This window comes from Grus americana, chromosome 8, assembly GCF_028858705.1.
Source record: "Grus americana isolate bGruAme1 chromosome 8, bGruAme1.mat, whole genome shotgun sequence".
Lineage (NCBI taxonomy): Eukaryota > Metazoa > Chordata > Aves > Gruiformes > Gruidae > Grus > Grus americana.
This window is the reverse complement of record NC_072859.1, coordinates 28,767,547-28,780,655: the sequence shown is the minus strand read 5'-3', so window position 1 is coordinate 28,780,655 and position 13,109 is coordinate 28,767,547. Positions and strand designations below refer to the sequence as shown.

Genomic DNA, 13,109 nt, shown 5'->3' with positions numbered 1-13,109 from the left:
GCTGCAAGGTTAGAATGATAGGGGATGCCACACAGGGGCACGTATGTAGCTGGTGTTGCAGTCTGTGGAGGTGGTCCTTAGACAGGTGGGGCTCAGGGGTGAGAAGAGTTGAGGTACCAAAAAATCTCAGTTGTGAGTGCCCGAATGTTTGAATCTCTTGCTAGCCCGGAGGGGAGTTACACGTGGATTCTAAATCTGGTATTACAGTACTAAAGCCTTTACTTGCTTGGCTGAGCATATTGGTTGAACTTTACTTGGGTTTGGGGAACAAGCGTTATGCTTTGTTTCAGTTGCTTTGAGGTAGTTACCATTGCAACAGTGTATGTGTGAATTTTCAAGAAAATCTTCTCACTTACTAATATGTCACAGGTGAATTAGTGTCCTAAAGCTTTCTGGGTTTGAGTAGACTTCTAGCAGATATGATCTGGAGCTGCTGCCCTTGGCTGCTTTATAGACTTCTAATTATCTTTCATTATTGAGCCATTCTCCTCATAAGGGCTGGGAAAAGCAAGCAAGGTACTATGTTTCACTCTAGAAACAGGAAACTTGGGGTCGGGTTGTTTAAAAATCCTACATCCAGAAACATGATTTTTATTAGGAATGCTTAGAAAGAGAATTACTGATTATTCTTGTAGTAGTAGCCACGTAGTGGGTAAATATAAGGAATTTTTTTTTCCCAGTGAAGGTGGTGAAGCACTGGAACAAGCTGCCCAGAGAGACTGTAGAGACTCTGTCTTTGGAGATAGGCAAAACCTGACAGGGAAGCTGAAGTGTGTCTGTGAACTGATCTGTCTGGTTGTAATTGAAGAGGGGAATAAAACAGCAAACTAAATTTTGTTTATATTGGAGAGTGAGTATGCAAGGAGATCAGTAATATCCTTTGCTGTATCTCATGTGCTATTAAGAACAGCTCTGAGTCTTTTTTTGTTTTTAAGCTCCTGACCTGGAGAATTGAGCCATCCTTCTGAGCAGGTTAGTGGCCTGTACTCTAAAAGAGTTTTCCATGCTCCTAGTCTCTCTTGTCTTTTGAAGAGTAAGTTACTGAAGGAATAGTGAATTGATTTTAACGGTATTTGTTCTTTGTCAGTGTTTTTGATTTCTCTTTAAAACCTCATATACCTTGATGGAATAGAGTTGCATTGCTGTATCTAGTGATAAAAAATTATTGGGTACTTTCAAAAGTAAGCATCTCCTAGGGTGCTGCCTGTGCAGTTGCAGTAGAGGGAGATCTGTTAATGCTGGCTTCTTGGGGTTTTGAGGGAGATCCCAAGGGGTTAAAGCTTTTCTTCCTAGGTGATCTCACCTCTTGAGTCTTGTGGTGCCTTAATGTAGTTGTTTCTTTGGGCATTGTAGTTTGTATAAATATTAAAAGGATGGACTGAGGTACAGTTGCAACAAAATGCTGATGGCAGAAAGCTCTTTTCCCCTTTTTCATCCAGCACAGGAGAGTCTGTATCAGCTGTTTTAATGTCTGAGGACTAGGCATCAGATTGAATCACAGTAGCTTAGTCTTATTCTGAGACAGATGGATGCAATATTAGCGAGAGGGGAAAAAGTCTGTAGTTGACAACTGGTGTGACTCTACCCTGGAGATCAGTTGTCTGAGTTTGTTGCTGTTCTGGGTACTTGGAGCTATGGCTCTGGTTGTATCCTTTTGGTTATGTGGGCTGAGCATGATACCTGTATTTGCCTCTGCTCTAAATTACTGCAGGAGGCTGAGGATGTTAACTGCAGAGTGCACGTGGAGATTAGTTAGGTACAAAGTGAGTTGTTTTTTTTTTTCCCAGATGACTTTTACAGGAGAGAGTGGTGCACAGTGTAATTCAGAGCCATCTGTCTGCCTGATTTTAATGGGCCTCAACCTGTTGTGCAAAATGTTCTAGGCTAAAGCCTAGTTTGGGTTAGCTTAGAGATGGTCCCTGTTTGGAGAAAATATAGCTGCTGTTGGTAGTCAAAGGAAATACAGAATTGTTCAACAAAAATGTTGAGAGGCAGACTTCTAAGTCCTCCATATCCAACTACTGGCTGTTAGGCTGAATGTCATCTTCTGGATACTTTTGACTGCGCATTTTGCCTTGGCAAGAAGGGGAACGGTGCCACAGGTGAGAGAAATTCTGCCTTGCTGCCAAATACCATTTGCTCCTAGCTTCTGTGCAACAACTGCCACCCACTATCTGTTGGGGCAACAGTAGCCTGACTCTGTATTTGAGTCAGCAACAGCTGTTTGTTGCTTTCCCAGCTTTTGCAGAAATAACAGCCCGGCTCTCTGTGTTAGGAGCAGCAGTTGTCCCTTCCAGCTTTGCTGCGTAACAACTGCCTGGATCTCTGCAGCAGGTGCTGGAGGAGCATTTCCAACGGCAGCTGCCGCCAGATGGGGAAGTCAGCTGCTTTCCTGGGATGTGGAGGTAGGCTAAAGCCTGTGCTGTTGAGGTGGGGGGTCACAGAGGGTCTCAAAACCCAGATCCAGCTGTTACGGCTGCCGTGGTCAGACCACCCTGCGAGAGATTTAGAAGAACAAGTCTGTCATCCTGCATTATAGCTTGCAGGAAGCACCTCCTAGGTTTGTCTTGAATGCCTTGAAGTCTGTCTGCCCTTGACTTCTCTCCTGCTGAACTGTTTTCTCAGTGGCTACTTTGCTTCTTTTATGTAACAGTGATTAAGGTTACTATGCCGGTTAAATAGGACCCCTAATAGTTAGCTGTGAATCTTTCTAAGGGTAAGCTCTCCATCATTAAGGTGATGGTTAATCTGCAAAGCTACCTGAAGAAAAATTTGGAGAAGCGCTCTGAAATTTTATTTTATGCAAATCTAAATCTGCCTGGTGGAAAAACAGTTACCAGGCCTGGAAAAGCAGGATGCTAAGAAAGTTGTTTTAGCATTCACTAACTTTATCTTCAGAATCTGATTTTATGCATTCAGGGCAAAGCAATAGTTTTCTCATTTTCACATTAGTTTTCCTCTTGTGTGGTCTGAAGAAAAACACAGAAGGGACTGCACAGTCTCTGGAGCTGTTGTGAAAGGCAAAAATGCTATCCTAGATTTAGAGGAAATGTAGAGAGGAGGAGGAGGGGGAACTTGTTCTAACTTTTCTTCCCCTTTGTCCTTAAAAAAAATTCTTTGGTTTCTTTTTTATGTGTAAAGGTTTACAAATCAGTGAATGTTTGTTGTGGTTTAACCAGGCAGGCAGCTGAACACCACACAGCTGTTTGCTCATTCCCTGCCTCATTGGATGGGGGAGAGAAAATCATATTAATAATAGAATATACAAAACAAGTGATGCACAATGCAATTGCTCACCATCCACTGACCGATGCCCAGCCTGTCCCTGAGCAGCGATCACTGCCCCCCTTGCCCCCCAACTCCCCCCAGTTTATATGCTGAGCATGGCATCATATGGTATGGAATATCCATATGGATATTTGGCTTATTTGGGTCAGCTGTCCTGGCTGTGTACCCTCAGCCTTCTTGCTGGCTGGGCATGAGAAGCTGAAAAGTCCTTGACTTGGTGTAAGCACTACTTAGCAACAACTAAAACATCAGTGTGTTATCAACATTCTTCTCATCCTAAATCCAAACCACAGCATTATACCAGCTACTAGGAAGAAAATGAACACTATCCCAGCTGAAACCAGGACAGCCTTGAAGGTTTTATCTTTACTGTGGTGATTTGTTTCTTTCAGTTTGATAACTTGGAGGATGTGCTGGTTGTTGTTTGAATCAAGAGTTAGTAGTGTTTGGTAGGTATTTTCTTCTGAAATATCGAATGCCCCTTATTAAGTAGATCTCTCATGAAAATAAATCTGCATGAAATCTGTGAATAAAAAAAAAATAATTCCTCTCAACAAGTATCGCTTTACTTGCTTAGTAACAAAGATGTGCCTTTGTGTCTTTGGAGCTCATCTACTTTGGTATATTTTGAAGGGTTTTTTTTCTTCTGTTTCTGTGCAAATTTAACATGATTCTTTTCCCTATTCGTTTGTTTGTTTGTTTGTTTCTTGCTTGGGTAGAATGAAAGGCATAAAAAAGACCAAAAAATCTTCATGTATTGTAAATGTGTAAACCCTGTGACTTCTTGTCTGTCTTCCTAGCTAAGTGAGGTATATAGCCTTATAGTGCCCAGGTGTCCCCTGGACTCATACCACTTAAATGATTCCAGATTTCATGAAGATACAGCCAGGTAACACAGAAAGAAGTCCATCAAAAGAAGTCCTTATAAATATTCCAGCCATAGGAAAAGCTTAAATCAGTCCTTGCAATTAGGGGTGAGAGACAAACCCGTGAGGAACCAGGCTTTAATTTTGCTGCTCACAGAACCTGCTGGTTTCCTGTGTGTGTTTCCCTACAGAAAATGAAGGCGGAAGCAGGCCAGGTTGTTCTGGAACTAATCTGCCCCTACAGAGGCCTTGACATCACATCACGCTTGCCAACGAGGGACTACCTGTCTTGTGTGCTTAATTTCTTAGGGAAAATTAGACATGCAAACCAGATGATTTTCTTGAATTTATTTTGCATGACATGATGCAGTTAAAAGGAAGCAAACTTTAATTTTTAGGGGTTTGGTGTGGTTTTCTGGTTTGTTTTGGTTTTTTGGGGTTTTTTTTTGATCTTACTGATGGATCATGACTTAAGGCAGGGATTTGTATGTGGTGGTGCGTAGTGTCTGAACATTGAAATATTCTGAAAAATCTTAGTTTGCTGCAACTGTGACATTAACAGGGTGTTGAGGAAGATCGTGGAATGTCTGTTTTGTGGTTAGGTTGATAAGTAGCACTCATTTGTTCATTGTTGTCATTCAGAAATGTTTGTTTTCTGTTTTGTTGACAACTAGCAAAACCAGTCCATCTGGAATGTGAAAACTTAGTTTTAGAACTCCTCAACATCAAATGTTAAAAATGGTCCAAGGGTTTTTGACAAACGTGCTTTTCTTGGATATTAAAAATTCTAATGTTTTTTATTTTTAGTTAGTGTTTACACCTGTCCATTCCTGTTACCCAATGACTCTACATTGCTAAGAGAGCAAGAGCAGGGTTCTATTTTAGATTGTAAATCACCAACAAGATGATTTAGGAAGGATGTGGGCATACAAGTGAATTAGTTGTTTAATTACTCTGCTTCCTCTGTGATGAGGTAACTCCTTTCCCCGTGCGCTGTGGCAGAAGGGTGAGCTAATTTTGTTTAGTTTGTCTCAAAATAAAAACATGCCAAAGTGAGCTGAGTTGATTTGTGGTTAGTATGGGCTAAGAGCGTGCATATGGACAGTTGCAAGTCTGCTGAGCAGCAGGGGTGATGTGGAAGAGGGGGGCAACTAAAACTGATATTTGAGCCCTGAATTCTAGATACCCTCTCCTCAACTTTATCTGCACAGCCCAGGGTTGAAAACACCACCTTGTCGGTCAGGTTCTTATTGTAGGTTGGAACACAATTTAATTCCTAGAAAAGTCACGCAGAGATTGCAGGGCTGATAAATGAGAAATAGTAACTCTTTATTTCAGTAATGACCAGATTTTTAAGTGTATTTCCCTTAACTGTAAACAGAACCTCAGACTGTCACTTCTGCAAAACTTTTTCTCAAAGTACGAATACTTTGCAGCAGAGCTATCGACATCATTTTCACTGGCAGGTTTGTGGTAGCATGAACCCTCCTGCGTTTTCAGAAATGACAAGCTCAAGCCCTGTACTCCTCAAGCTTACCTGGCGTAAGTGTATATAACCTTCGCATTTGCTAAGGAACGCGTTAAAGTGTTGTCTCATTTTTAACTTTAGAAGTAACTGCAAGAAGTAATGGAAGAGAAGGCAAAATGGTGCTTCTGAAGAGCAAAAGTGTATTTTTTAAATTTCTTTTAGCACTCCAGATGCAAAGTGGGTGAAATTCAGTATTAACACAGCATGCTGTGAGCAATGGAAGAAATTTTGTCTTCTTCCAGAGAGAATCAATCTGGCCATGAGAGCATTGTGGATCAATAGAAACTGCTGTCTCCCCTCTGCAGGCAAAAAAAATCTGTAAAAAGTCTTCTTGTGATCCTCATGGTACTCCAGACTGGTCTGTTTTGTGTAGATATACTGCATGTAATGCTTCATAAGCATGGAATTTTCTCTTCCCAAATTCAATGCTGAAAAATTTGCCTTGAATTTCTCTCTGATTTCTTTTCTACTTTTTGTTTCTTACATTTGTTGTCGTAAATTGGGAGAAGAGTCAGAGCGTGGAAAATATATGACCTGATGGCTTTTTATGTCTTGGGAGGAAAAAAGGTGTCTGTTTCTGTGCCTAGCCCCCTTTTTCTCTTATCACGTAAAGGGAAAACAGGACTGTATATCTTTGGAATCAGGAAAACTGATCCGTTTGCTGCTGCTATCTAACTCTGTATCATTACTGTTAAAAGGTTGGATTTTTTTTAATGTAGTTTTATGTAAATGTTATATAAACTTTTTATATAACTGTGTGTTGGAGCAGAAGGAACATGATCATGTTTCAGATCTTGTAAAAGGCTGAACTCATCTTGTGTGCTTGAATACAGAGCATAGCTTTGATTAAGATGAAGGATAAATTCCAGAAAGAACCTTAACTGTTTCCATTTTTCTCCTCTGGTGAAATATATCTGATATCCTTTAATGCGAATGGTAGCAAATATGTGGCAGAATGAATAGCAATGCTCTGCCTGCTGAAGCTGAATATTTGAAAAGGTATGAGTATCAAAAAAAGAAAGCAGGAGGCTGGATCAAGGTTTTTGCTAGTACAGGTGCTCTCTTGTATTTGGAATTAAGCTCAATTTACAATACCATTTTATGGGATGTTATCACTACTTTAAAAATGGTACTGCATTAGATTTCTTGAAGTAGGTAAAGCCAGAGTATAGGGCTAGAACAACATGCAAGCCTTTTATCTGAAAGGAAAACATTGTAAATATTTCATTATATCGTCTTCATTTCAAATAGTTTCACAAGGGGTGCTCATTTGTGCATGTAGTACTAAGTCAGCACTTTGACAATCAAAAATTCATACTTGCCACCTTCTTTTCCTCTTACACTGTACTGTGTAACACCCAGAGTGAGTAGGGGTATAAGATGATGGTGGAGGCATCATGTGTTTCTGGCTTTAGAGAAAATATTTCAGCCATCTCAAACGTAATTGTAAGTATTTTTTGTGCTTCCTTTTAAGGCAGTATGAGTGTTTCGTAATTTTAGAACATAGAATTCTCAAAACACTTTTATGGGACAGCACTGTTGTCCTATTTTTACAAATAACTACTTTGTCTTGCTTCCCTAGGTGGCTTGCTCAAGGTTACACAAGAATCCTTTATAGGAACAGGGAATTATATCCACATGTTTGATGTTTAAAACTTGAAATCTGATTCTTGGATTACCCTCTCCTAACAGAAATGAAAGAACTATACCTTTCCTGTCATTCTACTGAAATTAATTAAATTACAAGTATTAATACTCTGAATTTGATCAATGCTTTTAATTCTATTTACTGCTTCTTTTTCTTTTTAGGCATGTACTGGTATTGAAAATATTGATGAAGCTATAACGTTGCTTGAACAAAATAACTGGGATTTAGTGGTAAGTATTCTAAGAAAATAACTTCATAGATCAACTCCATGTAACAGTGACGTGCCATCTTGCTATTATCTTTATTTCAAATTCGGGGGTGTCTTTTACGGCTGGGGCAAGTAAGTTAATGTGCGGGCTGTTTCTGGTCTCTTAAAGCCTCGTTGCCATGTTAAGGTGATACTGAGTTGTGTATAGCCTGGTATGCTCTGATTGCCTTCATGCCTTTTTCTTTTGTTTCTTTTCCTTTAAATCAATGTTTCATATTGTGTTTACTTTCCTTTTTGGTTAATTGCACGCATAATTTTGTAAGTAGTATAATTAAGGATAGCATTTTTAGAAGATATCTTGTGTATACGCACAAGATTTTTGAGGATTTAGGTGCCTGTGGAAGAAATGGAAGGTAAACCAACTTCAGTCTTTCATAAGCTTTTAGTTTAAAAGTAAGATAGTTGCTTTTCTGTTGTTAATTGTTATGCAGAATTGAGTCAGAGATTAAGGCCATACCTTATTTAGATTTAGTGTTATCCAGACACACAAACAAAAACCCCAACAAACTAACTTATCCTAAAAACCCTATTGTCTATCTTGTAACAAGGTTCAATGTGCAGACATGTAGGAGGAAACCAATAAAAGAAGCAAAACAGTCTTAGGTATTTTAAGACTCTGCATAGGATTATCAGGATAAATAAAGAAACTGTTAATCCATTTTCTTAAGGGTTAAAAGTATAAAATAAGCAATCAATTAAAAAGCAAGTGATCTTCCTTTAAACTGTAATACCTTTGATATCCTCCTTTTTTTTTTTTTATTCTTTCCAAATGGGTGGCCTTTGGACCAGTCCAAATCATCAGAAAATTATTAAAAATAAATAAATAAATTAGATTTTCTGAAATTGACTATGAATACAATTTCAACTGTCTGCCACATTGTGTTCCCAGTGTGTTATTTTGAGTGTTCTCTATGTAATAATTACAAACTAAATATCAGAGAGGTCAGGGTGGGGTTTTAAACTGAATTTGTTAGAATGAATATTCTGTTTCTTTTAAGGCATAATGATTAAATTCACATGTAATATTGTAAACCATTGTAAACAAACACTATGTACTCCAAACACTTGAAACTAAATGTTTGAAACCAACGTTGGCCAAAGTATATGGAGTCTTTATTTTGCAACATGTCATGGTATAAGCAAGAATGAGACACCAGTCAGCAAAAGGGAGCGCCTATTGTCAGTGCCTTCAGACAGAAAAACCCCAATGTGTGTTGACAGTGTGGTAGAGTTAAAAACATCTTTTGTTGTAGTAGTTTGTTGTGAGTTAGCATGGGCTGTTCTGCAAATTAAAGTGTTTATAGGAAGGCAAGGGTAAGCCTTATGCATTCTATTCAGGTTGTAGAGTTCTCAATAGAATTTATTAAATCAGTTGTATGTGGTTTTGGGGAATTTATAAATGGTAAAGTATATACTTTACAGTAAATGCTCACAGGTGGGATTGAATGAGAGAATTGTGATGAAAAATGATAAGAACAACTGAGGGGATTTGTTTTGATTTTTCTTTTTAATTTATCTTATTTTGAGGCTCCAGAACAAGTGGAAAGGGAGGGCAAGTGAAGTATTTAAAGCTGTGAGAATGGCTACGAGAATAGCCTTAAATACTTAATTTTATTAGTGATGATTAAATGATCTATAAGTAGAATATAGGGGGAAAAGAAGTAATGACCCAAAAATGCAAGCTTAAAAAAGGCATATGGAAAGTAAGAAAGGAAAGAAAATTAGGGATGTAAAAGGTACTTCAGGAAAGTACATAGCTCTTGAAACTAAACAGAAGATGAATGAGCAGAGTGTCTATGAAAAGGAAGTGGTAAGTTGTGGAAGAAAAAAAATAAAATGGGGAGAGTAAAAGTGAAGATGATGCCCTTAGAGTCTGTTATTAGTAGGGCACCAGCTCCTTTTTAGTAAAAGCAGCTGTTGTGTAAAAAAGGGAGTGAAAATCAAATCATGCAAATCTGACAGGGAATTAAAAGCAGAAGAGTGAAGAAAGAGGAGAGAAGACAAAAGAAACGTGACTGTAAGAAGAAGAGGAAGTAGCTTGAGAGAGAATCAAACTTTTTTGTTAGGCAAGGGATTTAAGCATTTCAAAAGTCAAAACAGTACACGAAAAAAGGCTCATGACTTAAGAGAAATGTAGCATTTTTAATTTTAAAATTAAAAATGTAGTGGTCTGTGGCTTATTGCATAGGTCTTCTATGTGTGGTGGGCATTTTTTGTTTGGGGTTTGTTTTTCTTTTTTTTTAATACCTTTGGTTCAGTAGTCAAGTACAGATTCAGTGCCAAGAAACTGGGGAGGAGGGAAGGCTTTGTTTTGATTGAACCAAAAGGTCTTGGAGGTTTTTTTAGCTGAGATGAAAAATTAAAAAAATCCTTTTGCTTGGCACTAAATATTTCATTTAACGCAGAACAAAACCTTTCTTGGGATTTGTAAGGAAAGCAAAATTTGTCAGACTTGGTTCACAAATCATGAAGACAGTAATGAAGTAGTGATGAGTTTGGAAAGAGTTCCTCTATCATCCTTTGACCACCAATCTGTTGGGTAAACAGGAAGAACGTCATCACTGTCTTCTCTAATTTCACTTAGTTTTGTGCATCTTATTCAGATGCTCATCAAGTTCAAGTTTTTGATAAACATAACCTGTAGTAGTAAAATTAAGTCATACAGGTGTTCAGGGATTTGGGGTGTGTGTGTGTGTTGGTTTTTTTTGTGGATTCTTTTACTTCCATGATTTTGGAAGTAGAATCAGAGCTCTGTATTTGATCAGGAAAGCTTCTGTGAGGCAGCCAGGGTAATATGAAGTAGAAAGCTAACCAAATCCCATTAGGAGGTGATCAACCTAAGCTCAGGTGCACTTCTGCAGCATTAGCGAAAAACCAAAAACATAAGGAAGTTCTTGTCTTGAACAGATTGTTTTCTTGCTCTTCATTCAGACTGTTTGTATCTCAGTTCCACTTTCCTGTTTGGAGAAAAAGCCGTGCGCTATCAGAGGCTGTCCTAGGGACCCAGGTTGAAGATTCCCTTGAGTACCTGTTGCTTCTTGAACTCTGTGAGACTCAACTCAAGGGTGTTGTTATTTCTCTGGCACTTCAGCAAAAACAACCAAGAGCAAGTAGTCCTGGTGTTGGAAAGCAGAAGGATCCCAAAAGAGAAACAGCGAGGTACTTACTGACATAAGCTAACGGAGAAGCACATCAGAGTGCACAGGGACAGCAGAGGTTATGTAGTTCACAAGACAGGTTTCTAATGTCATGCTACACATACTGTGTTTTTGTGTAAGCTTCTTTGAGGATTTCTCTGTTTGCGCTGATGCAATATTCCTCCTGCTTATTTTCTCCATATTTTTTTTTCCTGGTCTTGCTAGTAGATTTTAGTATCAAGGGTTAAAATGTCACCAATGTCTGTCTTGTTACTTCAGTGAGTGTTGCTGTGGTTTGTATCTTTTGGACATTTGGTCTTATCTTTAAACAAAGCCAAACCTGAGTGAAGTGTAAGGAACTCCTTTCTTGTTTAGTTTTTCTAATAGCTACTTATGGTTTTTATTAAGAATTAATCTGAATTAATTTTTCAGTTTAGAACTGAAACATCAGCTTGCTATTTTTGAACTTCTAAAGATTACCCACCCCCAATTAGAAGTCATCATGTCTATTCCTCTGTGTAGGATACTTTAGCACAATATAAATTGCCATTAATTTATCTTCTACTTACAACTAAATAAATCTGATTTAAATGTCTCAGAGTTGTTTGTTTTGCAGCGTTCAAATCATGTTTGTCGCTGTGTGAAATGATATAGGAAACTGTCTTTCATAAATGTTTGGTTGCTAGGCTTTGTTCAAGTGCTTAAAATCAAATTGATCATGAGAGTGCTGCAGAGGAATGCATATGCGCTAACAGTATATAAAATACTTGGTGGGATCATGAAGTCTAATCTTGGCAATAATTAGTTCTCTACTGTTGCATATGACTTGGCCTTTGTGGCGGTCTGCTGCATGTATAGCAGCTTAGGGGTTTTTTTTCTGTATTAGAACACTGTAGCCTAATTTCTAGGCTTATTATATGCTGAGCGCTGAAATGTTACAAATCTTCTGTAAGATACAGAAGATCAATATGGAGAATATAATCATCTCTTCAAGCCTTCATCTTTATGAAACTGTTCTGCAATAAATGGATCTAGCAGCTCTTCTAGGCCTGCCAGGATTGTTGATACGTGACTTCCAGAGTGTCATTTCTTTGGAATCTATTAATTTACAATCATTTTTAACATGTGAGGAAGCAAAAGTTAGGAATTTCTGTCTATTATAAAGTCTGATGGTTTCATAGCTTGCCCATTTAAACTACAACCTTCTGTTTTGGCATTTGAAGGTAAGAATGACAGTATAAATGTATCTTAAACTTTGTGTAAAGACAATAAAATAAAAGTATGAAAAATCCCAACTATGTGTCTTTTGAACTGTTTCTGATGATGGTACATATTTGAAGGAAATGACCCGTTAATGCAAGAATCTGTAATGTACTTCTTGGCCCTATGCAATATGGACATTTATATATATGGTGTTATTACATAGGTGGTAGCTCTTTGCTCTCCTGATATCAAGTGCTTGTATCTGCACATAAAACTTGGTCTCCTGAACCTTTCACAGATTTAATGAAAAACTCAAATCCTTCATATATAGTGTGACTTTATATTCTGTGCTGGTAATCAGAACAGGATTTTTGAATGAAAAGCAGGATTCACCATGCTTAATTTTCTATTTTTTCCAGTATGACCATTTCTGTTGTTACTCCTGTTCACTGATTTAAAATTAGTTTTATTTCATGTCTTTTCCAATAGACATTGTAATGTAGGTACTGCTTAACATCCCTTTAAGAAGAAAATAAATTTCATCAAAATAAAGGAGGCAGGTTATACCATGTTCTTGTCGCTATAGATGTGTGCATAATGATTACAAAAACAAAAAAACCCAAAAAACACCAACCCAAACAAAACCCCCCAAAACACTTCACAACTGCTTTTATTTTCAAACTATAGTCTTAAAATGACCTTTGTGCCTTCCTGCTATGCTTGGCTTCGTTATTCTGTATTCTCAGGCTCAAAGCACAGTGTAACTTCAGTGAAACCAGCAGTTTAGTGCACCTGGAAATGTGATGACTTGCAGTTCCTGTCATACACAGCTTCCAAGAGTCAGCTGACAAAAAGCGTTTCTGTACCTTGGAAAGAGCAAATTGTATATTTGGAACATCTGTTTTTATAAAGCTTTGACTCTCAAGTATAGTTTTTTTTTCTTTCGAATGGGTAACATACACAGAAGATGAGGGGGTTTTGTATCTCAGAGTTTAAAACCTCTTAAAAATAGTTATTTGTCAGACAGTTTTGTTTTTTTTTAATGTAAGTACCCATTTTGGTTATATATTTATATTTCCTTCCATGTAATGTTGTCTTTTGGAAAGAGAGAAGGGGAAAAAAATTGAACTGAGAAAAATGAGCTAGGTGCCAGTTTAGATGGGATTCCTAG

The 13,109-nt window shown here is 37.9% G+C and overlaps 1 protein-coding gene across 3 annotated transcripts in view; it reads left to right on the top strand.

Annotated features, from left to right (window-relative positions):
- Positions 1-13,109, top strand: part of FAF1 (Fas associated factor 1) — a 176,954-nt gene that overhangs the window by 14,592 nt on the left and 149,253 nt on the right. For all 3 annotated transcript variants that reach the window (XR_008578004.1, XM_054833154.1, XM_054833153.1), the window contains one exon: positions 7,492-7,560. Coding sequence is in view for 2 of the 3 variants with exons in the window: in XM_054833154.1 (XP_054689129.1) it covers positions 7,492-7,560 (69 nt within the window). In the remaining variant the exon portion in view is untranslated. The remainder of the gene's footprint in view (positions 1-7,491; positions 7,561-13,109) is intronic.